The sequence below is a fragment of the Gymnoscopelus microlampas genome (genome assembly GCF_963454915.1).
Source record: "Gymnoscopelus microlampas genome assembly, chromosome: 2".
NCBI classification, from domain to species: domain Eukaryota; kingdom Metazoa; phylum Chordata; class Actinopteri; order Myctophiformes; family Myctophidae; genus Gymnoscopelus; species Gymnoscopelus microlampas.
Genome location: NC_139939.1, coordinates 5250875 through 5265150, shown reverse-complemented (window position 1 = coordinate 5265150; position 14276 = coordinate 5250875). Strand labels below are relative to the sequence as shown.

The window sequence follows — 14276 nt, the reverse complement described above, 5'->3', positions numbered from 1 at the left end:
AACGCTCTCTCCTCCCCTCTCCACCAGAAAACAACGCCTACAGCTTCGGACGAACCACGATAGCCAACCTCAAGTCTGGGTGAGTGCTGCCGTATAGCTTTGGTCTCTGTATCAGCTGAATGTGTGCACAAAATGAACGTAGGAGCACACTCACTGCATGTACTCATATACGGGCTATGAGTTCAACGGGAGGAGTAGGACAAAGGCGCTACGTCCTCCCGGTGGGGGCTCCTCACTGTCAGGTGAGCCAGTAGGGTGCAACAGCAGTGACAACACACGTGAATGTGTAGGGAGGGGATTCGGGAAAAAAGGGGGTAAAACAATAGGCTCGGGGGCACGGTGACGCAGTCGGTAGCGCTGTGGCCTCACAGCTAGAAGGTCCTGGGTTTGATTCCCGCCGGGGACGCTGTGGGCATTGGGGGCGTGTTCTCTCCTCGGCGTCATTAGCGCCCATACCCGAGGTGGGGTTGGTGAAAGGGCCTCTCTGTGTGGAGTTTGCATGTTCTCCCCGTGTCCCCTAGGGCAGGGGTTCCCAAAGTAGGGGTCGCGACCCCACTTGGGGTCGCGGGAGACTGACGTGGGGTCGCGAAATAATTTTGGGTCAAAAAAAAAAGAAAGAAAAAAAAAGTTTTTTTTTTTTTTTTTTTTTTTTACTTTAAATTCAACAGAATGGATGAAATACCATCTAAAATGATCACAAATGGTACATTTTACCATTTTAATACAATACAAATGCTTTTTTTATTTTAGTTTATGTGTATAAATGACCTCCAGGTTTTGGTGGGGTCGCGAGTCAATTTCCGTCTTATTTTGGGGTCGCGGGCTGAAAAGTTTGGGAACCCATGCCCTAGGGTAGGTACCCTCACAATAAACATGCCGTAATCCTGGTCTCTATACTGCCTCCCCCTGGTCAGCCGGGTGGGGGGAAAGGAACTGATTGGAATAACGTGTTCCTTCCACGCGCTACGTCCAACCGGGGAAGTGGTTGAAGTGGTTAAAGGAGTAGTTCACCCCAAAAATTACTTATTCTCTGTCAATTACTCACCTCATGAAGCATTGAATTCATGGATATTTTTTTGTTTTTGTCACATTCCTAAGGCAATAATTTGATTACCAGCGGAAAGATGCTAATGTATCCGGTAGGAGACTCAAAGTATACCGGAAATACACTCGGTCATCAAATTATTGGCTCAGGAATGCGTCAAAAACAAAAAAATCTCCATGAATTCAATGCTTCGTGGAGTGTGTAATTGATAGAAAATAAGTCATTTGTTGGGTGAACTATTCCTTTAACTCATTCACTGCCAGAGTAAATAAATAAATAAAGCCCAGACTGCCAGCGATTTGTACGATTTTCTTACCTTTTGAAGTAGTCACAGAATATTTATCTCCTGTATGATCGATCCCCTGATGGTTGCTAATCCCGTTCGCTTGTCATACGCCGTTGAAAATAGCATGTCTCGCCAAAAATACATGGTAAAACACAGGAGCCGAGATACAGAATATTTCCCAAATACTTTAACCAAGAAGTGAATGGAGCAGTAAATCTTTGCATCACGTTTTCTCCTAGTTCTGTGTGCGAAAGAAAAAAAAACATCCAAAAGTCATTTTAGTCGTACTTGGCAGTCTGGGCCTTTTGGAAAAAAAGTCGTCAAAGTAGTCCTATGGCAGTGAACGAGTGAAAGTAACAGAATATGTTGTTCATCCTCAGGACCAACCTGCTGTGGCTGCACACGGCGTTCGCCTTCATGTATCTGCTGCTGACCGTCTACAGCATGAGAAGACACACCTCCAAGATGCACTACAAGGAAGACGACCTGGTCAGGACTACATCTATTCACTGCTGTTGATGGGGAACCCAGATAGTTTCATTTAGTCTGGTGTTTTGAGGGTGACCCTCATTTATAATGATGCGGCCGATCTCACAAACAAATGAAATCAGCTAAAATGAGATAAATACAAACTTAAGAACAACAAATTAAATTGGTTAAAATTAGATTAGCACGGGATAAACAAATACAATCTGTTGAAATACAGAAAATCAATGAACAAATCGGTTAAAACAAATCAGTTAAATCAGTATCCAGCATAGGTGATTCTCCATCTATTTTCTGCATTAGTTTCTCTAATAAAGTTTGTGACTGTAACATAGTTATCGTTTCATAGCGTCCTAGACAACGCAGTAGCAGTATGTTTGTCAGCAATCTAGTTGTTCTTATAAATGAGAGAAAAGTAAAGAAGTCCTCCTTTCCTCACCACAAAAGTACAATTTCCGCCTAAACCAAAGCTAGGTGTAAAGGAATATATTTCAGCATTTCTTCAGGCAAATTACATTCTGGCTCGCAGGTGATGTAGGGCAGAAACCTGGTTCATACCTCAGCAAATCTGACACAGATAGGAGCGAGCATTATCAAGTTATGCGCTTATTTTGTCTAGCTTTCCTCTATTCGGACTGGCCTATATGTTTGTATTATATTATTCCCCCCCCCAGAGTTTGAAGTAGTTGTAACGAATAGCCCAAAAGACTAATACTGCCCAAAAATAAAAGTTCAGAGCATTCCATTTCATTAATGGGAGACACTGAACATAGAACATGTTTTGTTTTTTTCGATTATACTCCGGTAAGGGTACCTCAAAAACTGAGGGCCCCTCCGACTAATATTCTACACAGACACATTTTCTAGGGTAGTGGTTCTCAAAATGGGGCCTGAGGACCCCCAGGGGTCCTTCCAGGAGGTTCCAGGGGGTCCCCAAGCTAAATGATTGAGAGTTAAGAATCAAATGGACGGACCCTTATAGGTCTGTAACTCTGATCCTGTACAAATGGAACCAAATGGACCCTTACGGGTCCATTTGGTTCCATTAGTACACTCTCAGAGTTGGGATAGTTCACCCCCAAAATGACTTTTTTTCCTATCGATTAGTCACCCCATGGAGACTTGTATTCATGCATATTGTCTCCTTTGTGTCTCCTACCGGAACCGCTGCCTACCGGTCCGCTGGTCATCAAATTATTGGCTTAGGAATGCAACAAAAACAAATAAATATCCATGAATTCAAGTCTCCATGGGGAGACTAATAGATAGAAAAAAATATTCTTTTTGGGAGAACCATCCCTTTAAGTTTGAGGACCACTGTTACTGGGACTCCTAGGCTATAATTAAATGATACACCCTAAGGACAAATCATGCAATTTGTTTTGCTTTTATCCACCCAGTGATGGTAATAGGCTCTATGCACAGCAGCCATATTGGGAATGAATTGGGCCCCTTCCTTATTTCCTTTACAGGTGTTACCAATAATACTAATTAAGGCTCTGCCATCCAATATGGCTGCTGTGCATAAAGCCTATTTCACTAAGACCCCTGACTACTTATTCTCATTTTATGATAGGAAAGGAACCTCTTATCTCCATATTCTATCTTTTTGTGTTTTTTTTTCGTAAATTAATGCCCTACTTGATCATACTACAGCGTCACACAAATCTACCAAAAGTAGCAGATCCACAAGCTCAAAACACGTCACGTTGCGCCGCATTTCGAGCTTGTAGATCTGCTACTTTTGCTTCTTTTGAATTTGAATCCTGAAAAGGAACAGTTTTGTTACATATGAGGAGGTTTCCACCCGAGAGAGACGATATGTTTTAATGAATGCGTCATCATCCTCATCTGCTAGCATTCGCAGTAACCTCTTCTCTCCACCAGGTGAAACGCACGCTGTTCATCAACGGCATCTCCAAGTACGCCGAGGAGAGTCACATCAAGCAACACTTTGAGTGAGTCTGCAGCAAGCTGTAGCATCTGTGTCATTTTAGATTTCTTTGGCTATTGAAAAATAGCAGATCTTCAAGCTCGTAGCGTGGCACGAGTGCCACGCTACAAGCTTGTAGATCTGCTATTTTTGAGGATTTTGTTTTTGAAAATGTGTGCAAATCTTTGAATATATATATACACTTTTAACTCAAATCTTTGAATATATATATACACTTTTAACTCAAATCTTTGCCTTTTGCCTCTTTGGTCCCTGGAACAAAATATTTTGAGATGGGGGGTCTGTGGCTAAATACATACAATTTTGGGGTCCATGACATGAAAAAGTTTGAGAACCACTGATATATAGCAACATTCCTTTTTGTTTTTTTCTTAACTGTTACTTAAACTTGTCATTTGTAGAATCCCCAAAAGCAAAGATTTGAGTTTGAGTCAAATTCTAACGATTTTTTCCAAAAAAGAAAATATTTTGGCCATTTGAAAATAGCAGATCTACAAGCTCACAATGCGTCGCATCGCAGATCTTGTGTAGATCGGCTATTTTCAAAAGATCTTTTATTCATTTTGTACATTTGAAAACGTGTGAAATGGGACATTCTGCATAATTCTTACTTTCTACTTTTGGTACTTTAAGTACATTTTGATACCAACACTTTTTTCTCAAGTAAATGTTTAATTCCAGACTTCTACATGTAACAGAGTAGGTCTACATTTCAGTATTCATACTTTTACTCAAGTAAAACATTTGAGTACTTTCTCCACCACTGTGTGTTGGTAAAACAGATTGTGTTGTTGTTGGTGATAAAAGGATGGGTTTGTTGTGTTTGTACAGACAGGCGTATGAGAACTGCATCGTCCTGGAGGCCAGGGTCTGCTACAACGTGGCCAAGCTCATGTCCCTCAACTCAGAGAGGTAAGACCCTGACCTTCTTTTCCTTGGAGGCCCCCCTGTTACATCTGACTAAAAGCTGAGACCCCCACACGCTGACAACCAGTGATTTTGTGCAACATGTTATCAGTGGTGGAAAGTAACTAAGTACATGTACTCAAGTACTGTACTTAAGTACAATTTTTAGGTACTTCCTATTTCCTATTTTCAATACTTTTACTTCTACTCCACTACATCTCAGAGGCAAATATTGTACTTTTACTCCACTACAATTATTTTAAAACTTTAGTTACTTTGTAGATTTAGATTATTATTAGAAAACATACATTAACCACCCTCTGCCCTATTTAAACGATGGCTATTTGAAAATAGCAGATCTATAAGCTCACAACGCTTCGCATTTCGACGCGATGTGACTTTTGGTTTACTTGAAGTATATTTTGATGCCAATACTTTTGTACTTTTACTAAGGTACATTTTGATTACCGGATTTTTCCTTGTAACGGAGTGTTTCTGCATTTCAGTATTGATACTTTTACTTAAGTAATGCCTAATGGAGTACTTTTGGAGTACTTTTTCCACCACTGCATACACATACTTAATGTGTACATGGTGTGTGTCTACAGGAAGAAGACAGAGCGCAGTAAGAAGTTCTTCACAGACCTGATGGCCAAGGAACACATGCCCACCATGATAAACCCCAAACCATGTGGTCACCTGTGCTGCTGTGCTATAACAGGATGTGAAGAGGTACTGATACCCACTGGTGTAAAGTAACTAAGTACATTTACGTAACTACTGTACTTTGTACAATTTTAGGTACTATTACTTTACTGGAGTATTTTACATTTTCAATACTTTTACTTCTACTTCATTACATCTCAGACAGTTGATTCGGACAAGAACAAAACCAAAACCAGTACTGTTTGTTCTTATTTTTATGTAAATGTCAATTTCCTGTTGATTTGACTATTTGAAGATCCTGATCTGCGGATCCAGTCCAGGTTTTCTTCCTAATAAAAATAACGAAATCAACAGGAAGTTAACATTTGTATTAAAAAAACAAACAGTACTGGGTTTGGTGATGTTCTATATTGTCCGAATCAACTTTCTTTACGTTCGTTTACATGCTAAAAGAGTGACTTTGAGAGCTGTTTAACCGTACAATGTAAGTCAATGAGGAGTATATTTAGAATGATCAATTTCTAATCAATGCAGCAATTATTTTAGATTTCTTGTCCACATCATGGCAAGGTAACTACACAACCCAAACCTCTTCCAAAGTGGTCTTGCCCTTTTTAAGTAACATGTGAGGGGTCAAATAGGGGTTTTTCATGATTGTGAATCATTGCAAACATTTTGCTTTGCACTGAAAACGCTCCATGGCGGGAAAAAAACGTCCATGCACACTTTCAACCCATTTTTTGTGTGAAAGTGTTTATTGCTGGGTGCACGTAAATTAAAAAGTAGCTTTATTAATTTCTTACTACTACGTATACTACGAGATACTGCTCCACATTGTAAAATGCCTTGGAGTCAAGGTCGCCTGGAGCAGTGGTTCCCAAACTTTTCACAACACATCGCTTCGCACCGCGTTGTGAGCTTGAAGATCTGAAATTTTAACTACATTTTAAACTTTTTTTACATTTATTTATGGAAATAATTAGATTTTTTCATTTTATTTTTGAAATACTTTTGAAACATTTTGGAATAGTTTCTAATTGGTGAAAAGTTGTGATTTTTTTGTTTGTCTTTTTAAAATATTTTGAAATAATATTATATATTTTTTCAAATGTAGGAAACAAATAAAAGGGGATATTTACCCATAAGAATTGGTCCGCGACCCAAAGATGGGTCCCAACCCACTGTTTGGGAAACAGTGGCCTGGAGGGGTCTGGTTACCCGGATGGTTACCCCCCAGTACGGAGGGGGGAGTGGAGGAGTGGAGCTGTGTTTCCAGCCATTAATGTGTGGATGTGTTGTTCATGTGTTGTCCTGTAGGAGGAGGCAGTGAGCTACTACACCAAGAGGGAAGCCAAGCTGAAGGAAGAGTACAGGAAGGAGAAGGAGAAGGTCAACACCAAACCTCTGGGAATGGCCTTCGTCACGTTCCAGAACGAAGCCATGACTGCAATGTGAGACCGCCCTCTGTGTGTGTGTGTGTGTGTGTGTGTGTGTGTATTGGATCGTTTTCTGTAATATTTGAACCCATTAAGACCGGGAACGCATCTGTGTCATTTTAGATTTCTTTGACTATTCAAAAAATAGCAGATCTACAAGCTCATGGCGTGGCACCGAGTGCCGCGCCATGAGCTAGTAGATCTGCTATTTTTGAAAAATCTTGAACATTTGTGCAAATCTTGATTTGAATATATATATATATTTTTTTGTAACTCAAATCTTTGCTTTTGAGCTTGCTATCACTATTTCTGAACATTTCAGAAAATGTACTTTGTAATTTGTACTTTTAAATACTTTAGTATTTACTTGAGTTATATACTTTGTCCACCACTGTTAAAAAGGTGCTATCACAGTCATGTTATGCTAATGTCCCCCTGCGTGTGTGTCTGTCTGTCTGTCTGTCCTCCAGCATCCTGAAGGACTTCAACGCGTGTCAGGTCCAGGGCTGTCACTGTCGCCAGGAGCCCAGGTCGTCTCACTTCAGCGAGTCTCTGCACGTTTACAACTGGACCGTCACCTACGCCCCCGACCCGCAGAACGTACGATGGTAAGAGTCCAAGCACCCCAAAACCTAATTTTTATTTTCTTATGACGGAGGGTAACCTGGAATCCAGACGGAGGCACTCGTTCAGCGTTTGTTTGTTTTTTTACTTTGCTTCTCCGTTTATCATCTTGAGCTGAATTATCATCTTGAGCTGAATTTCCAAACTTCACCAGTTACGTAAGTGACTCGAATTTGACATTGGAAGGCTCTGTCCCGCCCCTGCCCCACAGACAGACCAATAGGCTCTATTCACATTAGCCATATTATGAAGACATTCACAGGTGTTACCAATGATACTAATGAAGGCTCTGCTCCATTCTGGTCAAACAGAGTCAGGTCAGGGTGCTGATAATGTGCATGTTGGCTCACTGGAAACACTCTGCTACACCAGTGGGTCTACAGTTGGAGTCATGGGCTTCCAAATGGCCCCTTACAGGTGTGTAACTCTGAGAGTGTACAAATGGAACCAAATGGACCCGTAAGGGTCCATTTGGTTCCATTTGAACACTCTCAGAGTTATGGGGGTCGTGGAAACCACCGTGCTACACTAAATGGAACAGAGCCTTCATTAGTATCATTGGTAACACCTGTGAAGGAAGTGATAATACGGCTGCTGTGCATAGAGCCTATCGGAAGCTGTGGCTCCTGGGTGCCCGTCCCGCCCGTTAGAAATAGCATGAATTCCAGACTGAGAAGCGAATTCCAGACTGAGAAGCCGAACGGAGCGAATCAGTCTGGATTCCAGGCTAGACGGAAGGAGCATTCTTCCCAAGAATTGATTCCCAGGGCATTAGGCTACCGGTATACGGGGAACCCTGCTTCCCGGGATTAAACCCTAGTGCAGCCATTCCCAACCTGGGCAAGTGTGTGCGTGTGTGTGCCTGTGAGCACACAGCAGTACAGTAAGTGCAGCTGGCGGTGAGAACAGAGGAAGCTGTGGGTTTTTCATTGCGATCTCATTAGACCAGCCTCTTTCATTTTAAATCAATAGGGTTGTTGATGGTTCCTCCAGGGGCACTTTGTTACCGTACTCTGTATTAAATCATCCTTTAATATGCATCCTGGGACGACTATCTCCTTATCAGATATAGACCTTCAGAAAGCCACTCAATACGCTGGAGAAATAGTTTGTAATGAAGCAACAAGCCACAAGATTCTGTGTTTTACCCCCAGTGACCCTCTAGCGCAGTGGTTCTCAAACTTTTTCATGCCAAGGGACCCCCAAAAGGATATGTATTTGGCCGCGCGGACCCCCACCTGAAAATATTTTGTTCCAGGGACCCCCCCAGAAGCAAAGATTTGAGTTACAATTGTTCATTTTAAAAATATATATATTCAAAGGTTTGCACACATTTTCACGATTTTTCAAAAATAGCAGACCATAGCAGACCATACAAGCTCATAGCGCGGCACTCGGTGCCACGCTATGAGCTTGTAGATCTGCTATTTTTTGTGTAGCCAAAGTATAAAAGGTTAAAGTGGTTAAAATAAGTGTGACGCTATATATATATATTTTTTTTTTTGGGGGGCTTTTTATACCTTTATTTAGAGAGGGACAGGGAAAGTAGGCTGACAGGAAATGGGGATAGAGATGGGGGGTGACATGCAGCAAAGGTCGTCGGGAACGGGAGTCGAACCCGCGACACGCTGTCAGGCTGGCATTGCAGCCTAGGGTGCCTGGACCGTCACGCTACGGCCCAGGCCAGTGTGACGCTATATTAACACATTTGGCTGGGTACTCCCTGGAACCCCCCCCCCAAGGACCCCTGGGGGTCCCCGGACCCCACTTTGAGAACCAATGCTCTAGCAGTTGTAAAACCGTGATTACCCACAGCCTTGTGTGTGTGTGGGGGGGGCACATGGAGTCAAACGGCTGACTCCACCCTGTCAGCCGTTTGACTCTGCACTTTGACTGCTGAGTCGGCTTCTGTTCAACGCAATAAAACACACACATATGTGTGTGTGTGTGTGTGTGTGTGTGTGTGTGTGTGTGTGTGTGTGTGTGCATGTGTTCTAAATACTGTAATTGATTAAAGAGCTTGTTTAGTCTCGTGGTTAGTTTTGGAATTGAACCTCTCTGCACCTCTCTGAGTGGTTCTCCTCCGGGGGACATGAACTTTGACCTGTGTGTGTGTGTGTGTGTGTGTGTGTGTGTGTGTGTGTGTGTGTGTGTGTGTGCGTGCGTGCGTGCGTGCGTTCATTTGTGCGTGTGTGTGTGTGTGTGTGTGTGTGTGTGTGTGTGCGTGCGTGCGTTCATTTGTGTGTGTGTGTGTGTGTGTGTGTGTGTGTGTGTGCGTGCGTGCTTGTATTACTATACTTGTGAGGGTCAAATGTCCCAACAAGTATAGTAGAATTTGAGAAACAGACATCGTGAGGACAATTTTCCTCATAACAGAAATGGTTGTTTTCTGGTCAAAGGCATATAATTAGGTTCAGGTTGAGGTTAGGGTCAGGGTCAGACATTTAGAGGTCAGGTTTAGCCGTTAGGCTTGGAGTAATCTCTCAAGAACAGATTCTGCGCTGCGTTTGAATCTGTCGGTAGCCGCGTTGACAACCCGTGCGCATTGGTTACAAGTGGGCGGGCTATCAGATCAGGAAGCAGGCCGCGCTTTACCCAATCAAATGTAGTGGGCGGGATTTACGTGCGTGCCATTCCTTCCCCACTAGAAACAAACCGAAACTCATTTAACATTAGCGTCCTCGAAGCCGACAAGACCACGTAAAGTTAGTAACATTTGAACTTACTCTTTCATCATAGAAACAAGTGGGCTTATAACCAAAACGATCCATGTTCTCTGGGAGAAGTGGTGTTAGTGTTCCGTGTAGAAATATTGTTAGTGGGAATGAAAACATAGTCGCACCACCGGAAGTGAAAGGCTGAAGGCAGACCAAAACCCCGGTTTCCTTGCGCACGGGTGCTACGTCGACTTCCTCCCAGAGACAACTGAGATAGTAAAAAACAGCAGTGGGCGCTGTTTTTCCTTTTCATTTGGCGATGGGTTCCCAGATTGGGCTTGGAGTTATGTTTGATTTATACTTGGTCGTGCACATCGAAAATGACCCGTCTACAAGCCTGTAAATGGTATTCATAAAATTGCTGTGTTCAAAAGTTCATTTCCCCTGTATAATAATAATACAAACGTGTGTGTGGTTTGTTTCCCCAGGGAGCACCTGTCTCTGGGAGGCATCTCGTGGTGGATCCGTTGCTTCATCATCAACGTCATCCTCTTCCTCCTGCTGTTCTTCCTCACCACGCCGGCCATCATCATCTCCACCATGGATAAGTTCAACGTCACCAAGCCTGTGGAGTACCTCAACGTAAGAGACCACCTACCGTACCGCCACGCCCCCACATCACGTCTTAAAAGACCACTTCATGCAGTTTCAACCATAACTTCATATAATCGGTCCTTTCTCGCGTAGTCTGCGACGCGTTTTGAGCTTGTAGATCTGCTATTTTTGCTATTTTTGAATTGGAATTCAGATATTTTTTGGGCTGTTTTTGAATTGGAATCCTGAAAAACAACATTTTAATTTAAGTTCAAATGCATTTAGTTATTGTAATTGTGGGAGGCGACGGTCTGGCTTGCGAGCACGTTATGAGCTTGTAGTTCTGACGTTGTCGGCGCACTACACCATCGCATGACGGAGCATACATGAAAGTTGAGACCTGGAACGCATCTGTGTCACTTTAGATGTCTTTGGCTATTCATAAATAGCAGATCTACAAGCTCATAGCGCGGCACCGAGTGCCGCGCTATGAGCTTGTAGATCTGCTATTTTTGAAAAATCTTGATTTTTTTTTTTTTTTATTTAAAAAAAAAAACTGTCTTTTAGAAAACATTTTTTAAGAATCGCCTCAGGTTTTAATGGGTTAAAGATGGCACCATTTCTGTCTACTCACTCTGTCTCAGAGGGAGGGCTGTGGGACATTTCAGAAACCTGCATATTGGCACCGGTCGTTGTCAGTCATTCCTTCGTATATTTCAATAATTATGCTTTAGAAGTAAAAGTACTGAAAACTGGAAAAACTCTTGAGTAAATGTACTTACTTACTTTACCCCAACTGATACAAACCTGTGTGTGTGTGTTTGTGTCCTTCAGAACCCCATCGTGACCCAGTTCTTCCCCACACTGTTGCTGTGGGCCTTCTCAGCTCTGTTGCCCACCATTGTGTACTACTCTGCTTTCTTTGAAGCCCACTGGACCAGGTATGTAGGTCTGCCTCTCACACATCTCCATGTCCTGAAGACCCTCCCTTCTGGCATAACCACTACATTGGGAGTACAACATTAGTAAAAGAAAAAAGAATTCTACTAAATAATGCGTTGCAGTGGTGTAAAAAGTACTCAAATGTTTTACTTAAGTAAAAGTATCAATACTGCAATGTAGAAATACTCTGTTACAAGTAAAAGTCCGGAATTTAAAATGGTACAAAAGTGTTGGTATCAAAATGTTCTTAAAGTACCAAAAGTAAAAGTACTAAAATGTTTGAAAATAGCAGATCTACAGGCTCACAGCGCGTCGCGATGCGACGCGTTGTGAGCCTGTAGATCTGCTATTTTCAAACATTTTATGTATAAAATAGGGCTAAAGTGGTTAATGTATGTTTTATAATATAATAATTTACATCTGCAAAGTAACTAGTAACTAAAATTTTCAAATAATTGTAGTGGAGTAAAAGTACAATATTTGCCTCTGAGGTGTAGTGGAGTAAAGTGGAGTACTTAAGTACATGTACTTAAGCACAGTACTTGAGTACATGTACTTAGTTACTTTACACCACTGATGATTTGTAGTATGGAAATCTAATCAATGGAATAGGAGGGGAGCAATTGTTACATTTACAAGGTCCTGTGTAAATGGTTGAAATTAAATCACAAATCATCTGGCTTTGACCTTGAACTGACCTTACTATGTACCGTGTGTGTGTGTGTGTGTGTGTGTGTGTGTGTGTGTGTGTGTGTGTGTGTGTGTGTGTGTGTGTGTGTGTGTGTGTGTGTGTGTGTGTGTGTGTGTGTGTGTGTTCACGTGGCAGGTCGGGGGAGAACAGGACAACCATGCATAAATGTTACACCTTCCTAATCTTCATGGTGTTGCTGCTGCCCTCTCTTGGCCTCAGCAGGTACTGTATGACACTCAGATAATGAACCTCTTCCGTTCTCAGTCTACTTTTTGCTTCTCTCTTCACCTTTTTAGGATCACAGGAATGTTGTCTGTCAACTACATCTCTGAACCTTGTGCTCGCTTACTTTCGGCTCATTGTAAAGTTGATGAGCTAGGAATTAAAACAGCTTTTAAAGCTACAATTAATTAGTTTGATGTCCTCTCTCTCTCTCTCTCTCTGTCTGTCTCTCACACACACTCACTCACTCACTCACTCACTCACTCACTCACTCACTCACTCACACACACACTCACACACACACACACACACACACACACACACACACACACACACACACACACACACACACACACACACACACACACACACACACACACACACACACACACACACACACACACACACACACACACACACTAGGGCATTAACAGAATAATCGAATATTCGACTATCAAACCGACTATTCGACTATCAAACCACTATTCGATTATTCTATAAAAAAAAAAAAAAGCTGTGCGCTCTGGTGTGACGTCAACTCGCATTCCTTGAGTCGAGTCATCAATGCAAAAAAAAAATGAAGAAAAAAAAAATCTTTAAATTATTTTATTTTTTATAATCAAATCGATTAATCGAATATTCAAATACTTATAGGTCGAATGCTAAAAATCACTATTCGTGAATGCCCTAACACACACACACACACACACACACACGATGCCGGCACTTACAATACAGATGGCAGTGCATCTAATGTAGAATGTCACACTCAGAAATAAAACCATTTTCTTGTTTTTACCCTTCCATCGGTCAGCCTTCATCTGTGTGTCAAAACTGGAAGAATAAAAACAAGGAAACGTTTTTTTTTATTTCTGAATGTGACCCTCTTCAGTTTTTTATTGTTGAACGGTTTACCATGACAATGCAACAGAAGTGGTTTCTGAGAGATACAGATGTAAACGTGATTTCAGAGGAATACAGATACGTGAACGTGACTTCACCTGTGATGATGTAATGACGTTGGAATGTGTGTTTCTCTCTCTACAGTCTGGATGTGTTTTTCCGTTGGCTGTTTGACAAGAAGTTCCTGGCTCACGCCACCGTCAGATTTGAGTACGTTTTTTCCATTCACCGTTGAGACAAACTGATATCTGAACTCTGCTCCCGAGATTGACAGCGTAGAAATCAAACTCATCTTGAACCCGATCATTGCAAATACTTGAGTCCAAATCAGTTATCATTCATCATTTTTATAATAGTCATAATAATAATACTTATTATTAATATCTATTTTTAAGACACCTTGTTACTCACAATGCGTCGCATAGCGATGCATTGTGAGCTTGTAGATCGGCTATTTTCAAATGGCCGAAATGTATATAGGGCAAAATAAGTGTAGAGTAAGTACACTTATTTTGCAGACTCTGATGTGTGTCTTTATGCATTTACAGGTGTGTGTTCCTGCCGGACAACGGGGCGTTCTTCGTGAACTACGTCATCGCCTCGGCATTCATCGGGAACGCCATGGATCTGCTGAGGATCCCCGGGCTCCTCATGTACATGATCAGACTGTGTCTGGCCCGCTCTGCGGCCGAGAGACGCAACGTCAAGCGGGTACGTGCTGGACCAGTGCTCCATGCATGGAGACTTCACTGGAGGACAGTAGTGTAAAGTGCATTTACTCAAGTACTGTACTTAGTACAATTTTGACTTTACTTGAGTATTTCAAATTTTCAATACTTTTACTTCTACTCCCCTACATATCAG

General features: G+C 42.0%; 1 protein-coding gene across 3 annotated transcripts in view; it reads left to right on the top strand.

Annotated features, from left to right (window-relative positions):
- Window positions 1–14276, top strand: part of LOC311033931 (CSC1-like protein 2) — an 89128-nt gene that overhangs the window by 69619 nt on the left and 5233 nt on the right. For all 3 annotated transcript variants that reach the window (XR_014599563.1, XM_084041666.1, XM_084041665.1), the window contains 12 exons: window positions 28–79; window positions 1712–1820; window positions 3705–3775; window positions 4603–4683; window positions 5286–5409; window positions 6661–6794; window positions 7250–7387; window positions 10549–10702; window positions 11489–11595; window positions 12423–12509; window positions 13557–13622; window positions 13961–14123. Coding sequence is in view for 2 of the 3 variants with exons in the window: in XM_084041666.1 (XP_083897792.1) it covers window positions 28–79; window positions 1712–1820; window positions 3705–3775; window positions 4603–4683; window positions 5286–5409; window positions 6661–6794; window positions 7250–7387; window positions 10549–10702; window positions 11489–11595; window positions 12423–12509; window positions 13557–13622; window positions 13961–14123 (1286 nt within the window). In the remaining variant the exon portion in view is untranslated. The remainder of the gene's footprint in view (window positions 1–27; window positions 80–1711; window positions 1821–3704; window positions 3776–4602; window positions 4684–5285; window positions 5410–6660; window positions 6795–7249; window positions 7388–10548; window positions 10703–11488; window positions 11596–12422; window positions 12510–13556; window positions 13623–13960; window positions 14124–14276) is intronic.